Raw genomic sequence first — 19939 nt, forward strand, 5'->3', positions numbered from 1 at the left:
TTTTCTCAGTATATAAACCACCTATTATAACCTTTGCTTTTGAAAGGTACTTGACACCAAAGAAATCTGCTATTATTATAGGCGACTTTAACAGTCATGGCACACAGTGGGGTTATAGTGAAACAAATGAGGATGGAGATTTAGTTGAACGGTGGGCTGAAAGTAATCAAATGAATCTTATACATGATCCTAAATAGCCACCATCATTTAACGGTGGAAGATATAAAAGAGGTTATAACCGAGAATTTGGATTTGTTAGTAACAGAATAGCTAATCTGTGCACTAAACCGGTAGTTGCACCAATCCCAAGTTCACAACATAGACCAATAATGCTGCAAATTTTCCCACCAGTCCGACTTAACGAGATCCAACTTAGAAGATGCTTTAATTTAAAAAAAAAAGCAAACTGGGAACAGTTATCAAGAGAATTAGATATAAACCTGGCCAACATTTCATCCAGATCAGAAAATTATGGAAAGTTCATCAAAGCTATTAGACGGACTACTACCAGGCACATCCCAAGAGGTTGTAGAACATGTTACATTCCAGGTTTTACAGAGCACAACGTGGAATATATGCAAGATATTGTGACCTATATGATAAAGATCCATTTTCATCAGAAACAGTTGATGCAGGATAGGAACTTATAGCAGCACTGTCTGAAAAAAGAAGTCAACAATGGGCAGTGAAAATCAAAAGCTTGGATATGAAACACAGTAGCAGGAAAGCCTGGCTCTTACTCAAAAAATTATCTGGTGACCTCACAACAGCAGCAACCGAAGTTAATATAAATGCAAACCAAATTGCAACTCGGCTATCTCTGAATGGTAAACCAAGTACCGAAGGAAAAATACCTAAAGGTTATACCAAAAAAGTTAGGGATTTAGAAAATAATCTCTTCGAAGCACCATTTACTAAAGAGGAAGTATAAAATGCTCTAAAAGCCTTAAAACCAGGAAAAGCTGCCGGTATAGATGATATCAGAAACGAGATACCAAGGAATCTGGGAGAAAAGGCAACAGAGTGGTTGTTAGAATTTTTAAACTTTTGTTGGAAATTTGCTAAAATACCCAACATATGGAGGCAAACGAAAGTAATACTTATCCTGAAACTGGGTAAACCTGCTGAGGATCCAAAGAGCTAAAGGCCTATAGCTCTCCTGTGCACAACACTGAAGCTGTATGAGAAGTTAATCTTTGAGCAGACTAAGTCCAGAAATACAGAAAGTTCTGATAAAAGAACAGGATTTAGACCAGGAAGATCGTGCACTGGACAAGCATTAAACTTAACACAGTTTATTGAAGACGGTTTTGAAAGGGGTTAGCAACAGGAGCTGTATTTATAGATTTGACAGCAGCATATGACATACTAAATCTTAGAAAGCTTATAGTCAAAATTTACAGCATGACTAACAGCTATCAGTTAGTGGAGATATTTAGGTCGCTGCTGTTCAGCAGGAGATGCTTTTTTGATTTTCAAGGAAAAAAGAGCAGATGGTGTATCCAGAAAAATGGTCTACCTCAGGGAAGTGTGCTATCTCCCCTCCTCTTCAATATATATATATATATATATATATATATATATATACTAATGACCAAGTATATATATAAGTTGGTCATTAGTATCATACTCAAGAACCTTCTTATATGCAGATGACCAGGCAATAGCTTATCAAGCTAAATCGTTTGATGACATTGAGAAGCAGCCCCCACAAGAACTAGAAACCATTACAGTTTACTGTAAGGAAAACCAACTGAAACCAAATCCCAGTAAAACCCAAATGTGTCTTTTCCATCTCAATAATAGGGAGGCGAGGAGAGAGTTGAGTATATAGAATGGAATGGTGTGAAACTGGTCAATTATCCAAATCCAACTTACCTAGGTGTTACATTCGATAGGAGTCTAAATTATAAGCAACACATAGAGAAGACAGCAACTAAAACTCAAACACGTGATAATATTCTGCGCCGATTAACATAATCTCGGTGGGGTGCAAATCCACAAGTACTGCACACCTCTGCACTGGCACTCTGCTTTTCGACAGCCGAGTATGCAAGTCCTGTTTGGGAAAGATCATCACATGTCAAAATTATTGATAAAGTTCTTAATGAAACATGTCGGCACATTGCTGCCTGCCTTAAGCCTACAAAAATTGACCATCTATACCAGGGGTTCCCAACCTTTTTGTTTCCTAGAGCACATTCTAAAATATCGGTAGGGCGATGGGCACCATCTATTTTTTCAAGCAAATTTTTTGAATTCTCTTGTTAAATGAATGCAACTTCGAATGCGCGTCTACTTTACATTGTATGCGTTTAATAATCGTCATGTGTCATTAACGCATGCGTCATATAGCATGCCATGAATTATTGCGTGATGTGCACGTGATTATTTCAAACTATACGGCACACGGTTGAACAGCGGCGGGCACACACAAATTGATCGACGGGCGCCATGGTGCCCGCGGGCATGGGGTTGGGAACGCCTGATCTATACTCACTGTCTGGTATTGCACCTCTTCACATCAGAAGGACTACACAGAGTAGATATGAGCGGAAACAACAACTAAATGATGAACGGCATCCTTTGTATGGACATGTTGCAGTACATAAAAGGCTAAGATCAAGGAAAAGTTTTATTCACTCAGTGGAACTGTTGGTTGATTCCATAAAAGCTACAAGGTCAACAATGCGGCAAGAACAATCTCCAGAGGCTCTGAACTTAAACGAATCTCTTCCTTCCGGCTTACATCTTGACTGGCAAAGATGGAACATATATTATTAATAGACATTAATAATATATGTACCCGAGAAGATTTAATGCAGTGTAATGAAACAGCTTCAAAGTATATTAGTCACTGGATGAGTGAAATTTGACATTTTATGTTTTTACTTAATATTTCATGCAAGTGGCATTTTTGTCTTTTAATGTATGCTTTTAATCCCAATTCTTTTAATGTCTATTTCTTTAAATGTATGCGTTTAATCATTTATATGTATACTCTTACATTTTCTGTAGTTCGCACACGAAATATATAAATAAAATACAACGTCTGAATGACTTTTCCTCCGGAAACTGGCGGTTTACAGTCACAACCCAGATAGGATTAACCTCCCCTTATCAAGTTTCTAAGATGCCAAGTTATTTGGCTTTGATAGGCCATTGAGATAAACACGAAAGGAATGATGGAGTGGGAGTAAATAAATAAATATTTCAATCATTATGAGAAATACAACGCATAAATGATATAAAATGTATAATTGTACAATAAAATATTTATTGCATTGCATAAATAAGGTAAACTTTCTGTTGAGTGAGTGTAATTCCACTTGAATAATTTGTTTAGCTCATGGGTACGACTGGTCATTTTCAAATTAATTTAATCCACAGATGAATTCATGTAGCAAGAGGAACCCATTTGTATATATACGGCTAAGGAGGGTCTTCTACAACTTCCGTTCAGAAGCTTTGGAGGATATTTTTTTGTTTAGCCGGAATTGTTAATGTCATGTTTTCAAAGTCGTAGAGCATTTTATACACCCACGCTACGCCTTCTCGAATAGTTTGACAATATCCCAAGTCGAAACTTCCTAATAAAACTTTGAAACACGTATTTGAAGAAGTGTCCAAAATGCAGAGAGATTAATTAGCTTGTTTCTCCTTGGTTGTCGTTCTCTGCTGTGTTTACGACATTTCAATTACCGATGCGGTTTGCCGTTTGCAGGGCCATGTCACCCAAGTGGGTCACATCGACATTAAAGCTAATATATGTTCCTCATCAGCTACACCTAATTGCGGACAGGAAGTGGACACACAGGATATTGGAAAGAGAAACAAATGAGCTCTTTCCGCCATTGCTCGATAAGGGCGAGTGGACGGCGTGCTTCGTTGCTGATGTCGCCTTGCAAACCAATGGAGGACGTCTTTGATCGAACTGTTACCTTACTTTAAAAGCCTTTTGACGAGATATTTCGTTCGTGGTTACGTATTGTATCCCCCCCCCTTTACTCCTCTCCCTCCCCCTCGAGACAAATTTCTCGAAACTCATAACTTCATCCTAACTTCTGACTATTCTGAAGTCCGGACGCACAACAGCAGAAATAATTTCTTGACTATTTCAGGAAAGTCAGCTGCACTTGACGCTTGAGAGGAAAGAGGAACTCGAGGAGCATAGCGAGGACCTCCAGCGGCAATTGGTGGAACTTCGACCGGTGAGTGAATAAGTGTTTAGTTACATGATACATATGCTGTAGATATTTTCATTTTGACGTTTCAGCGGCTGCTGTTTTAAATATGCGAAGAGGGAGCATACATTGTGCGTGGTGTTATTCAGGTTTTACTTTCCTGTTGACGGAAGAAATGAGGTATTAATATTTTATTTTGGTGTAAGCTAGCAAAACTATGCATTTTGCGTTTTGTGTGACTAATAAAAAGTAACCAGCCGCAAGGGATATCAGCTACATTAACTGATTATGTAGAAGGTATCTAACTATAATTTCATTTAAGCTACACGTTGCATCTCTTGTACCTGTTAGAAAATTCCGGAAAACTTAAAAAAAAAGTCCAAACATTGATTATTATTATGTCCATAATAATAATCAATGTTTGGACTTTTACTGCTTAAAGAAAGCGCTTTCAGTTTGAGTAGTTAAATTTTACCATTTCTCAGACAATGAAATCACCTACTCAAATCTACTTAGACTCCTTTCTTATCGTTCTTAACTCTTTTTCTTACTTTAGTATCGTCTTCAGATTTAACCTTAAAATATTAATTCTTCCATTAATATCATTAATGAGTATCATCAGGAACAATTCATCTGACACGAATTCCTTTTGAACCAGATACTGTACGCCCACAGATGCGAGACCCTTCGACACTTTTGCGCATGTCAGAAGAAGGAGAATCCATTCCGTTTATGAACATTGTAGTTTTTAAAGTGGTAACTATTTTGTTTGTATAACAGTTTGAAAATTTTACATATAAAACACGTGATTTCGCGTGTTGGTGGCCAATTCGTACATCCTTTATTTCTTTCTCCCCTTAAGCATGAATCGACTCTTCTTGGCAATTTGCCAACCCCGACTCTGTGGGAATACAATATCTACATCAGCTCATTTCGTGATAGCCCACCTAGCATCGCTTTCTGTGTTCTCTCTCTCTTGACTGTCTCGGGAATCATTGCAGTACTTCATCGTGGAGGCCTCATTTCCCTGATTTATACACGAGGCAGTTGTATGGCACTGGTTCATGTGGTAATAAAATTCCATGATATCATACTGAAATTATTTCCCGCATATAATGCCTTCGTAATGATATCATTAGTACGAAGGAATCTATGTAGTTTGGGATGACATCTCAATCCCTCTGTAGTCGTTTCTTACAAATATACTACATTAGTTTTCTTAGCATTAATGTCAGACTCACAGGTTTGTAACTTTGAATTTTACTTTTCGATCGTTTATGAGCAAGGTAACAATTGCATTTCTACCAAATGGAACTTCATCTGGATCTCACGAATCTCTCATTATTAAAACCACTCCTTTCTTTTAACAACAATTTCTCGACGGATGTTATGTGATACCATTGCTTTTTTGAGACAAATGTGCGTGGAGTGGAATCTACGGAATCAGTTGCCATTTATTTCATATTTGCATTAGTGAAAAGTAATATCTTGCACAGTGTGTATTAAAAGACTTTCAAGAGCAATGCCATTTTTTGCCATTCAGGGAATTGTGCACGAAATTATTTTCCAAGGAATATACTTTGAAACAACATTCCAATTCAGATGCGGTCTTTCGTCTGGGATATTGTACAGCGAAAAATGTCCAAGAAGTGGAACAATAAAGATAGGTTTCTCCACCACGACAATGCTCCAGCTCATTCTGCTTTGTCTCTGCGGTAATTTTTGGACAAAATGACATTATGTTGTCGATCGAATACCTTGCAAATTTTCCCCAGCCTCCAGAAGTTAACTGATGGAAATATTTGATAACGTCATCACAATTTAAAGAGTGCAAGCTTTACTTGCCGAGTTCAAACATGGAACTTCTGCAAATATTTTCAACAATGACATGAACACTGAACTCGCATGTTGCATAAGTAGATATATTACGTCAATGTGAATGCGATTATGTGCGATAAACAGTTTTATTATCACACTTAGTACTGTTTTCATGCTTATTGCATATTTCACATAAGTCTCTTTACTTCTGAGTATGGGATGTTTAATATTGTAAACGCATGAATAAATAACAAGCGATAGCAGTGGGAACAAGTATTTCTTTTGAGCTTCTAGCGCCGTCAGTTGAATGCAACCTAAATCATTAATAAAATACAATTTGTAGACTGTTTCGATGATATTAGCATATTTTTTGATGATACGGACTTTTGATAACGCACTCGCTTAATGATAACTAGCTGCTGTGTCTCTTCGCTTTCCGTTTCATAGCAAAAACCCGAATAATTGTAAGGCAGCTATATTTCTGACGTCACACACGCTGTCACCAAAGTGACGTCACCAGGAATGATTACCGTGTACACTACTGCACACTACCTGGTTGTCATGGCGACCGTTCAGTCATTTTTCTAGCTTGCACTACTATAGCAATAAACGCTATTATGATTATTTTTAATTGTCATGTACGGTCTTTATTATTATTATTACTCTCGTGATTTAGTTCTAAATTAAAACTAAGACACGAAGCTGCAACACATTGCCAGGCTATTCGGGTATCACACTTTCTGCGAGTGCGTCGCATGTCTATCGCTGGTAGTTTTACTCGTATACTAATGATTTCATTACTTGGATTCAGAACACAATCGGTGGAAAAAGTTGAAGGTAATGTTTAATTTGTCGGAGTTTTGCTGTAACATGTAGCCATCACAGTTTTTCTTCTGCGGTTTTAAATAGGAGATACATAATTTCTGCGCAGTCTTTAGTTGTACATTATTTATTTCTATTAATATTTGTGAACTTTTGTGAAGTAAGTTCTATCTGCAACGTATTCAAATATTTAATTTCAAATTGTCCATAGGGTTTTAATTATCATTGGCTTCCCTCTACTATGTGATCGGAATATTTCCGAAGTAAATTTTCCAAAATTAACCATATTGTTACGTCATCATAAATGTAGTCCTTGATTTCTGTTAATAAAAGATTTGAGTTCCAATGTCCTTGCCACTTTAGCACAGTCCCGTGTTTATTATTCTTAAATTGCTGGGATTTACTTGATTCAAAGTTAAACATTATTGTGCAGTGAAATTTTACTTGTGTCTAAGTTTGAGGAGTGCCCAGACTTAGACACAAATAAAAACTTAGAACTTTTGTAGATCAATAGCATCAATTTGGAGCTTCCTTCGCCCTTCTATGATATTTAAAATTCACGATTCACTCTTCCAATTGAGAAAAGGCTAAACTTTTACACGAGGTGTCAGATGTTGATTTGACTCTAAATATTTGTGTTGCTGCCAGTCAGATTCCACAGAGATCCAAACGACCATCTAGTCAGTGAAATAATTTTTTTTTTTGTAATAAAAGCAGAATAATTCTAAACAGAAATCTGGACTTTTAAGTGTAGTAATGCATACCGAAGAAACATCGTGTGACAGCTTTGGAATTCCCAATTTTCTAGTGCCAAATTGCAACTTAGTATATTATATATACTGTGTGTTAATTCTGAAGCTATTAAAGGATGGACATGCAATGGTGAAAAGAAACTAGCTTATATTAAATGAGGGAAAAGAGGATCCATAACAGTATCACCATGGTGGATCAAATAAGATGGATATGTTTGAATTTGACCGTTTCCAGGAGAACGTTTCTTACCAGAATGTATCATCCCATCTATTTAGTGTGCTGAAGGTCTTATAGCGTATTCTCCCGGTCGGGAGAATACATGTAATTAACAGCATACACTGGCTTCCTGACATTAGTTGACATACTGTCCAACAACAGATGCGAGATCCTCGGCTGCCAATGTGCCAAGAAGAGTCAATTCATGTTGAAGGGAAGAAAAGAATAAGGAGATGTACAAATTCTTCACCAACACGCGAAATCACGTGTTTTATACGTAAAATTTTCCAGTTGTACAAGAAAAATAGATACCACTTTGAAAATGTAGTCCTTCGTTTCACTAAAAACTAGAATTTTCATAAAAGAAAAACTAATTTCCCGACGTATAATAATAAACACTCATCTCACGAAACTCATTGATTACCCTATTATTGGAATGGACTCGCCTTCTTCTGACATGCGCAGCAATGTCGAGGGATATCGCATCTGTGGTTGCACAGTACTTCTAATGTACTGGTTTCATGGATTTAGTTGCATCGGTTGGCATGATGGAGGAATGAGTTAAAAATACACAAGTCTGTTTATCCGCATTTAGTGAAGCCTACCTGGGAGAATGCCATCACCAATCTCCAAATGTATTGAGATTTATCTAAAGAAAGGATTTAGGAAATATTTGCCTTCATATAGTTTTTCAACATAGCGCGTGTATTTATCAACGTGCGACATTTTTGTTTGTCTGATGGGAAAAATTAGACTTCAACTTTGCGTAGAATTAAATACGACTCATTTGTTATAAATAGTTATCCATTTTTACTAAGTATACTTTTCTTTTTCGTTATGACTGTAGCAGCTGAAATTCAATTAATATGCGATTATTTCTCAAAAGTTGGATCGGAAACTAGACGCACAACTCATATTTGTCCAATTATATCAGGAAGTATATTCTCTGGTCCAATAATGTGTGTGTGGCACACACTACATTTTCCTTAATGGCATGAAACAAAAGAACCAAAGGGAAAAAAAATACCTGCTTATTGATTTTTCATTCAATTTTGCAGTCACAAAACCTTCACATAACGCCTTAAGTATTTTCTCGAGATACTCCACCTTGAACAAAGAACAAGTAAGAATCGCTTGGTATGAGAGTCAAGATATCACTATTTTTAGGAAGCCGTTTGTACGGGTGAATTGTTTGATCTGTTCTTAAGCACTATCTGTACAGGGTTTACGACCTCACGTACAGCCATGCGATTGCTCATCCTACATTTGGATATACTTTGGACTGAGAAAGAAAAGTTATGATGGGAGTAGCGCATCTTAAGCTTGTAGTTTTTATAAAACTGGCAGCTTCCACAGAAAGCAATTGATTTCCTTCGCGGAATAGCAACAATAGCATTGAAGCTATCCATTTTTCCATATGTAATTGTTAAATATACATTTTCACTGCACAAACATCTCCCAAAGAGCTATTCAGGTGATCTCGTGGTTGTATACTTTCGTTTGATTCCAGGTCACTCGGAAATGTTCACGTTTATAATAAAATTTTATTCCTTTTGTTTTGTAATAGCTGTTATTTAAGTAATTTTCTTCGAATTGTTCCAAAACATCAATTGTTGCTATCTAAACGTTGTATGAACTGAAACACTAGATGGCAGCACGCTACTTATAAAATTTCATTTCGAGTGACATGAACATTGGCATATGGATTCTCATAAAATTTTATAATACAAATAACCATTCATTATTTGTTCTTGGAATAGAAGGTAAGTCCTGTTAATTTAATTATTTCTAATAAATAAATGATAAATATATTTACTAATGCAGTCATATTACTCTGTAATTATATTTCAATGAAAGATATTTCTCTAGCTGGTTAGGAATAGTCAAAACAACTAACCCTAGGAGGCGTGTATATCTTGTTTGTTAAACTCGAGCAAAAAAGGATTACGGTAAAAATCCTTTTACTTCCGTCTGGGACCAGTTAAGTCTTTATAAAGATTACTCTCGAGTTGATTCGAACCCACGTCTTTTCTGAGAACATTGTCGTTTTATCAAAAGCACTATCAAGGCGCCGAATAGCGAATAAAAACCCGTGAAAAACAAGTAAGAAGTTATTTTAAGACACTCGCGAAAAGGTGCATTTCTCGATATCATTCTTGTGTATTGTAGTGACACCATTCAACATTCAGTGATTCAAACTGAGAAAGAAAAAACTGTTTGCTGCTCTCCTGGAAGGCCTTTTTGGGCTTGTAAGAAAATTATCAACACACTTCTAGAATTCTACTGTTTCCAATTTGTATGAAAGTGAGTTTTCCCGATACTGTATAACAAAAGCACACTCACAGTTTTATACAGTAATATATTTGAATTACATTTTCAATTGAAAATTAAAAGGATGTGAGGGAAAAAAACGGAAAATAAATGCTCAATACTATTTTTATGTGACAGTATTTTTTGGATTAAGAACGGCAAATTAAGAATATAACACGTAGTTTATTAGACATAAATTTATAGTGCAAGTATATAAAAATAAGTATAAGTAAAATGTCTACAATAATTGTAATAAAATTTTCTATAGCAATTGTTTTACAATAAACAGTGAAAAATGATTGTACGCTCCATTAAATAACTGAGCTTATTTGCATACTAGTTAAACGTGTAAAAATACTGAATATTACAAATTTCTAAATGTACCGCATGCGTATGCCACACGTCACTGGTATACTGGTACACCGTATACCGTGCAAACTACTCCAAAACAAGCACTGATTAATATTATTCCAAATATGTCCAATCGAATTCATATATTGGACTCGACTCAATCCAAGACAAATTTTTCACATGCTTTTCCTCCAATTTCTTCGTGATTGGGTTTCTAAATCGCCAGTGATAATTTAACTTCGATGCTTCATTGGAATATCAACTGTGGATATCTTTGTATGCATAATAAAGAGCCGTGTCTCGTTTAACTTTTCTTTTCTTTTCTTTCTTTTTTTTTCTTTTTTGAAACATAATATCTAAGTGGAGTATATCCTCCCCCCGACCTCCGTATTAACAGGATGAACATTTTCCTGTTTTGAGGATGGTTTCATTATTGTCATCTCATAGTCTTACTAGGGTGTTCCTTACTACTTTCTTCCTTCATTGCCGAGCTTGCGTAGCTCAATCGGTAACGACGATGCAGTTTGCTTGAAAAGAATTGGATTCTCATTCCGTCTTTAATCGAAACATTATTTTCAAGAGCTTTTTAAAATTCAACTGGTCTCATTACCTGTTGAATTAGGGGTGATAAGTTTTCTTACCGCACAACATGCAAAGTCCAAAGAATACACTCTAACAAACATACTGGGATCATATTTAGTTGCTTCTCCGTGATATATATATATATATATATACTGTATATATATATATATATTATTGATCATAATTTACTCGGTAGAAATGCATATGAAAATGAATTTAAATGACTCTATACCGAGAAAGAAAAGTTTAATGTTAAGATACGACTAGTTTCGTTGAAATACAACTTCTTCAGGTATCATAGGCAAAGAATTAAATAAAAAATAACAGAGACATGATAAAATACATTAACAGGTCTAGTATAAAACACACAAGTACATTTATAAACAGGAATGCGTGCTTGAGTTCCAACTGAAGTTGACTACGTGCGTGAGCCGACACGAGTGCGCCAGTATTGGACAGTGGCAATGTGCGCATCAGAAATATTAATATGAGATGAGTCAAATGATATTTCTCTAGATTCATCTATTCTTCTTTCAAGTTCATCATAGCACACATGGATATTAGAAGTTTTTGGCCAGTCTACGAGGTGTTGGCGGCCTTCATCCGAGTTGATAGAGAAGAGAACGTGGCTAGAGAGAGCGCTGGCCCTGGATACTGATAGACTCCTGGATACTGAGTAGGAAGATGTTTCGTTTTAGGTCTACTTAGTATGGAGCGAAGTTTAGGAAACGTAGTGAAGCAAGTTCTAATGTTGAATTTCTGAAGCATTTTAGCTAGTTTTGGGGAGAGAGAGAGCTGATGTATGGTAACGAAATAAAAGCTCTTGGTGGAGAAGAATCTTCAAAAGCAGTTGAGCGGTGGACAGAGAGAATTTTAGTAATCTTTTCAAGAGAGAATCCATTGTCAACGAAAGATTTTTAATAAAATTGAGTTCATATTCAATTTCTGTTTCATCTGTTAATAAAGATCTGGCTCGATGTGCCAGAGTTGAAATAATACCAGCCTTTTGTGGAGGGTGGTGATGGGAAGAAGCAAAAGATTTCTTTTGCCTGAAAAAAAGAAGAAGGAAATTTAAGAAAACCTTGGCGAAGATATTGTGGCAACAACAGGAAGGAATTTTCTGTAAGACATTTTGTGTCCTAAAATTCACAGGAAAAGACCTGACATATTCGCAGCCAGAGACTTTGCATGTAACACAGTGAAGTCACATGTTTCATTTTAAGTAGTGATCTTATGAAAAAGTATGGATGTTAAATTCTTTACCACCCCCTTCCCCTTCCTACTCTCCTAATATGAGCTCTCTATACTTCCATTATATTCCCTAAATTGAACTATTTCGTGGATCTTTCAATAAGAAAAACCGTTCACTTATATTTTTTACCCATCCAACTTCAAGGCCCACCTTTCCTAATTGGGTTGTGGGGGAAGCAGCTGCAAGAGGAACTTCCAATGGTGGGACTCCCAGACGTATCCACCCCAGGTTTTGGATATAACCTATCCAGCGAGTCCTTGGCCTTCCGCATGGCCTCCCACCTGTTGGGAAATCCTTTCTTGTGGCATTCTGACCAGGTGCCCGTACCATCGTAACTATGATCTCTCAACACGGAGAAGCAGCGGTTGAGTATTGAGGGTTCCCGAGTTGCAGAGCTTCTGACCTTATCGAGTCTTGTCAGCCCCGCAACCCCTCGAAGGAACCTCATTTCAGCCGCTTGGATTCGTGTCCGCATTCTTTCGGTCATTACCCAACTCTCATGACATAGGTGAGGATGGGGACATAGACTGTATTGAAGACAGCGCTTTGCCTTCTGGCTTAACTCACGCTTCAATACTACCGAACTGCCAAGCTCCTGCAATATTGCTTTTGCTGAGCCAATTCGAGTATCTAGCTCTACGTCCCACTTTCCATCACTAGTGAATATAGCCCAAGGTATTTAAACTTCTCCACCTGCGTCAGTGGGACTCCACTCACATGTAGAATGCACTGGAGTGGTTTGTCTTGAGACACCACAAATGTTTCCGTTTTGACCACACTGATTTTCATCCCGGCTTCTGCACAAACAGCAACAAACCTATCCAGGGTCCGCTGGAGGTCATCTGTGACAGAACTAGGTCATCTGCAAAAAGTAAACGTCCAATGCTACATCTTCCAATTCTGATATACTCACTTCCTTAGCTGTGCCCATCAATCCAGTCCATAAATATTATGAAAGGGAGGGGTGAGAGAACAAACCCTTGGCGGAGACCAATGGAAAGAGACTGTGAAAGGTTCAGATTTTGTGCTGTTTACCCTGACACAAAACTCCCGGTATTCATACAGGGACTTGACGCAGCTAATAGTTAGCTATCCACTCCATACTCCTGTACTACCTGCCAAAGCTTATCCCGAGGAACCCGGTCATGTGCCTTCTCCAAGTCCATGTGTAGACATTCTTGGCATATTCCCGAGATTTCTCAAATACTTGCCTTAGAGTGAAGATTTGGGCAGTTGTGCTTCTGCTAGGACGAAAGCCACATTGTTCTTCTTGGAACTTTGACTTAACTATGCTCCTGCACCTTCTTTCCAAGCACCTAGCATATACTTTCCCAGGCAGGCTGAGCAGAGAGATGCCATGGTACTTGCTGCAATCTCTGTGGTCTCCCTTCTTGAAGACTGGTATTATTATGCATGTCTGCCACTGCTTGGTGCTCGCCCAGATATCCAAGCAGCCTGACACACTCGAGGCAGTCAGAGAACACCGTCTTGATTTAAGGCTTTTAGCATTTCGGGCCGAATTTCATCACAACAGCAGCCTTGCCCGATTTTAGCGATTTTTTTGCTAAATGGACCTCTTTTGCTGTGAGATAAGTCATCGCCCCGATCTTCACCTCTTGGATGTCTATAGCTGCCACATAGGTTAAGAAGGCTCTCAAAGTATTCCCTCCATCTGTGGAGGATATCCTTCTCGGTTGTTAAAAGTGCATCATCAGAGGCCTTAATTGCCCTTGTTGTGCACGATTTCCTCCCTCGATGGCGGCGGATGGTCTGCCAGAATACCTTGATTGCATTTGCATAGGATGAATCTAATCTTTCTCCAAAGGATTCCCAAGCTCCCTGCTTTGCTGTCTTTACTGAGGCGCGAAAAGCTGCTGCTGAGGCAGCAGCTTTTCGCGCCTCAGTGTACTGGAAACGCATTTCAGGTGACCTGACCCTAAGCCATGTTAGGTAGGCCTCCTTTTTTGCACAGACAGCTTTTTGAACCTCTTGGTTCCACCAAGATATTATTTTCTCACTGCCCGTCGCCACGCCGAGCAGCTTTTTGCAACAGCATGAGAGTGCAGAAGCAGTGACAGCTGTTCTGAACAGCTTCCACTCCTCAACATCTGCAGTATATCTGGGAATCTCTTTGAACCTGGAGGAGATGTTATTTGTAAATTTCTTCCTCACAGCCTCATTTTCCAATGTCTCCCATTTCATAGGGTATAGTTGTTAAGTCTACCAGCGTTGATAGTAGCATTTGGTTTCTGTAGCCGTAGAGTGCAGACAACAAGGTGGTGGTTAGCTGACAGTTCTGCCCTTCTCCTCACACGAACGTCCAGTACTGAGGAAAATAGGTCTGCTGAGACTAAAAGAAGTCAGTCACAGACTTTTGTCCAAGGGTATCCCTGTACCAGGTATACTTATGGACTTCTCGATGCTAGAAGAAGGTATTCATTATGGACTAGCTACTTGTACAGCAGAAGTCCAATAATTTCCACCCATTCACTTTAAGATCAGGGTCTCCGTTCCTCCCAACCACACCCCTCCATGTCTGGTCATCTGTTCCAACATGTGCATTGAAGTCACCCATTAGCAGGACTGATTCCATGTCTGCCACCCTGTCAAAAGCAGCGTCCACTTCCTCTAAGAAGGCATAGTATTCTGACTCCAGATTAGGTGCACAGGCTTGCACCACAGCCAAATTGTGTTTTCATCCGGAGCCTTAACACACATACCTGTCCCCTCCCCCCAATGGGATTCACTAAGCTACACAGTCTGACAGCCGGGGACTTGTGAGTATCTTCACACCCGCCTGAGCAGACATTGTCGGACGCACACCAGAGTAGTAGAGCTTCCATCCCTCATCCAGGTCGACAGTTCCAGAGCCTCTCCTCTTGGTCGAAGAAAGCCCGAATAAATCTAGTTGGTAGCGCTTGGTTTCTTTTGACCAGTTCCTTTTCCTTCCCTGTCAGAGAAAAGATGTTCCAGATGTTGCCTAAAGCCATCATAGTCTGGTGGCGTTGTCTTGCCATTTCCGTCCTTTTGTAGAACCATTTCTTTGCGCCTCCCCGAAACACCTCCTCAAACAGGTAGCGGGCCTATTGATGGAGTTTCCTCTAGCAGAGTGCTGAGGAATGGTATCTGAGGGAGACTAACATATTTTCCGGCTGGTCCCTCTGCCTAAAACCCGAACGCGTCCCTTGGTAACCTGCGCGACGCGGACAATGCGGTATGTCCATTATATAATGACCTGACCATGTTACAGTGTTTGGTAGTGCCCTATTAGCACTGCCGCCTCGGTTCGGGGCTGCTCAGGTTTCCCCTCATTGCAGCTAGTTTACATATCTGCAAGCTGTTCCGCTATCCACCACCTGCGGACCCGCGCAGTAGTGAGGCTCGCCCTGGGATATTTTTTACTTTTTTCCATTTTTAATTTTCTTTTATTTTTATATATTTATATGTATGCACAGTAACAGCAACAGCAATAGAAGACGTGTTCAGTGGTACTATATTACATATAAACATTATTATATTAATTATTATTAATCTTTCTCTCATGACAGTTGTTTGATTTTTCTTAAAGTTTACAAATCTGCTGCTTTGATGATCTGCTGCTGAAAGTTTCTGTATATTTTAACCTAAAGTATTGCTAAGCCTGGACGTCTGTGAAAGTCTTTAGGTAGCTTGTGTGAGACTACACCGGACGTGGTTTTTTTTTTTTTTTGTTTAAGGACAGTAGAAAGAGCAGAAGTTCCAGATTATCTAACCCTTAAGCTCATCAAGACTGTAATGTGCTGTAGGTTTCCAGCGTTTAGTGGACTGGATTATCATGACTAAAATGCAGATGTCATCCTGCTTTCTATTTTTTTTTTCTGATGGCACTGATGCAAAAATCCTCTACAAATTTCTTATCGTCCCCTCTCACATACAACTTACATCTAACAACAACAACAAAAAAATAGTTGTCTTTACCAGATTTGTTTGCACTGTTTCTTTTCTGTGTAGGTCAGTAAGGAATGCCTGGAATTGCGAAATACCTTGACATCGGTGGAGATTAAGTACCACTTGGCTCAGTCTGAAGTGGCCAATTTGCAGGAGACATTGACCAACCTGGATATCTTAGTAAAGGTACTTTCTCTTGTTTGCTTTGCTTTGTATATGGTCATGTGCATTCTATGGAAAATTGTTCATGGTGTTTTTAAGCTAGTTAAAGAGAAACTATTTCACTCCAATTTGTGTTACATGTTGAGTAATCTTCTCTTTCAGTGTTTTTTTTTTTTTTTTTCGTTCTTAATAGCACATGCGTGAAGCCGCTGAGAAGCGGAGACAACTAGAACGCGAACATGGAGAAGCCATGGCAGAATTGCGAAAAAAGCAGGAAGAAGCCAAATATCGTCACTACGCTTCCAAAGCAGAAAAGCAAAAAGCTGCAGAACATATTCAAAGTCTAGAGGTAAAGTTCTATTAGAATTTGCAATTTCTTTTTAATATGAATCCCACGCAGGAAAGGCTGTGGACTTCTAGTACCATCAGCGGGCTCAGGGTTAGCTAATCTGTAAACCCTGCTCTGGTGAACGAGAAACGTTTTCACGCCACTTCATGTCTGCAATGAGATTCATCTTATAAGACAATACGATTCATCTTGCACCTAAAGAAATTTCAAAAAATGTTCATGCCCACCCATCAGGGATTCCAATCCATAGCCTTTTGTTTGGAGAAGGATTCTTTCCACTCGGGCCATCAGGTTAACATATTTGTTTTTTTGTTTACTTGCTTGTTAGCTTATTTGTTGTGTTATTTACTTACACCTTATTCATTTTTTTATTTTTATCAGTTTGTAAAAAATATTTTTTAACATTCAGCGGGCTTGTTTTAAATTACCATTTTCTGAAGATGCCGTAATTAAAATGGGAGAAAGACACTATTCAGTCAAATTATTCTGCAGTTAGTTTCAAAATTTACAATCCTCACTAGTTTCTTGATTTTTATTATTATTCGTATTTTATTTTTATCAGTTTGTAAAAAATATTTTTTAAAATTCAATGGACTTGTTTTAAATTACCATTTATTTATTTATTTATTTACATACACCAAGCGATGACATGTAAGATACTGTCGCCCTCTGCTGGTCGCAGTTATTGTTATCAATGTATGTGCAGCGCCTTCCTTAACGCTTATGTATTACGAATTGGGTCATTTAACATTTCTGGTAATTGTCCAGTGATTTTATTTTTGTTTGTTTTCGTGACATCATTGTGCTAAAATGCATAAATTATTTGATTCGTTATTTCTTTATTATTATTAAAAAGAAGAAGAAGAAAAGAAACAGCTCATATAATAAAATTGGAACTCCGCCAAAAAGCTAGTCAATAATAATTAAAAACAAGTGAAATTAATGGAATATTTTATTATTAATATAAATGTTAGGTTTTAATACATAAATGGGACAAACGTTTCTTTTTCTTGGAGAATTATGCACTCTCTAAATTTTTGCTCCTGGGTGATATACTAATTATGAACTCTTATCACTTGAAAAATGGGTCGTATTTTTAATTTTTATTAATAATGTTTCTTCAAATACACTACGAAAGATAAACAAAAAATTGCCTTTTTAAAAATGCATTTAAAAAAAATTCTCTCTATTACTATGGAATTAACATCAATTCCTTTATATGTAATTTTTGCCCGAATTGTGCTGTGAATGTCTATTTTATGTTTATTAAACGAAGACCTAAATATTCATTAATGATAAATGCCAATTTAAATTCGAAAAAAAAAAGTTGGCAAAGATAAATGCAATTTGTTTTTCTTTATTAAAAATCATTGTTTTTTTTTTAAGTCTATTTGTAAACTGCTTGCGGCAGAACTGCAAAATTAATTGCGTTTTATATTAAATTCGGTTTTGATTGTATTTCTTATAGACTTTGTTCTGTGCTTGTCTTTTTTTAGTCCAAAGTAAGGGAGCTGCAGAAGAAATGTGAACTTCAGAATGTTCGACATGAAGAACTCGTTCTAGAGATGACATCACTGAGGCGTGCTCAAGCTAAGCAAGCGTGGAGGTCACAGAGGTCACAATCTGCCGATGTATGTTTCTTTTTTTTTTTTCTAGAATATATTTAAACAATACTTAAAGAAATTTAGAGTTTATTAGTGCCCCTAGATTTAAATCCCAACTCTGTGTACATTATATATTCAATTTTTATTTTGTCCCTATTATTTTAATGGTTGATTTTTATTTTATGGCGAAAATAAATGTTGGTTCGACATATTGTGCATGCCACAGGGGAAAGAAAAAAAGCATCATCGAATGGAAAGGCTGCTTTTTTTCTGGGCGTACACAAACCTTCCACCCTTTAATACGAGTCGCCGATGAATCCAACTAGATGATCCATTGATCTTCTCATGTCGTAGCATATTGGAGAGATCGTTGTGAATCGTTTAGTCTTCAGATGAAAATACTTCAGTTCGAAGTCCGTTTAGGTCACGAGAAACCTTTATAAAGGGGCTTTTCAAATGAAGGTGAGTTACCGGTCTCATACAGCAGTGGTTTGGATTTTTCTTCCAGAAACTCATGTTTTCTTCCCTTGAAACAGGCAAACTGATCTGAGAACACACGCTATTAAATTACATACAAGTAAAATACTTTCCTCATTAGTTAATTTTGGTCATAATTCCAATCCTCATCATATATAAGGAAGTGTGCTACTTTTTGTGCTATCTTGGTATTTAGCATTAATTACTCTCTTCAGGTATGAAAATCTGAGAGATTTCCTCACTAAATTGTATAGCTGTTGTAATAGATATGGTATAAAGATCAGCAATTAAAAGACAAAGACAATGATAATAGGTAGAATCGTTGAAAATGTCAACTGCGTTAGTGAACGGAGAACCTGTGGAACAAGTAAAACATTTCAGCTATTTAGGCACAGTATTTAGTGAAGATGGTAGGTTAAATCTGGAAATAGACAACAGAATCAACAAAGCTGTTATGGTGTGAAGTCAAATGAATATATCTATATGGAATAAGAGAGAAATTAGTCGGAACACTAAATTAGCTGTATGCAAGACAGTGTTCAAACCAATTTTAACTTATGGATCTGAGAGCTGGGTAAGAAGTAAAACACTTGACCAAAGACTAGAGACCGCAGATATGAGAGTCCTGAGAAAGATTAGAGGCATGAACAGATGGCATCAATGGCAATATCATATTAAAAACGAGAATATTAGGAAAGAACTTGACATTGTCAGCATCCAGGAATGAGTTAGCAGAGCTAATCTCAGGTGGTATGGTCACTTAAACAGAATGGGCGAGGAAAGATTAGCAAAACAAGTGTTTTCTGCCGGGTTGGCAGGAAAACGACCCAGAGGAAGACCAAGATATAGGTGGATTGATACGGTACAAAGTGCCTTAGACCAGTGCTTCCCAAACTTCCGGATGTCAGGGCCCCCTTTGCAAAATTAAAATATTTCACGGTCCCCCCTCGAAAAAAAATCGTAATAGAGAGATATATTATTATAATATTTATTGTATTTATATTCAATATAAAACATACACAGCGAATATTGCAAAAATCAAATGCATATATTACATTTTTTGCCTCTTACCGTTTGGTTCTGAAGACGATGCAGGCTGTTCTGGTAAAATATGAAATACTGTCCTTTTTTT

The 19939-nt window shown here is 37.5% G+C and overlaps 1 protein-coding gene across 1 annotated transcript in view; it reads left to right on the forward strand.

Moving 5' to 3' along the window:
* The window catches only part of LOC150102039 (RIMS-binding protein 2-like), a 540578-nt gene that overhangs the window by 143665 nt on the left and 376974 nt on the right, over nucleotides 1-19939 (forward strand). Inside the window, exons 9-10 of the mRNA XM_090399955.1 lie at nucleotides 16571-16726; nucleotides 18223-18357. Of these exons, the coding sequence (XP_090256081.1) occupies nucleotides 16571-16726; nucleotides 18223-18357 (291 nt within the window). The remainder of the gene's footprint in view (nucleotides 1-16570; nucleotides 16727-18222; nucleotides 18358-19939) is intronic.

The sequence above is a fragment of the Typopeltis vanoorti genome, chromosome 11, assembly GCF_054136105.1.
Source record: "Typopeltis vanoorti isolate ZY-2024b chromosome 11, IOZ_Tvanoo_1.0, whole genome shotgun sequence".
Lineage (NCBI taxonomy): Eukaryota > Metazoa > Arthropoda > Arachnida > Uropygi > Thelyphonidae > Typopeltis > Typopeltis vanoorti.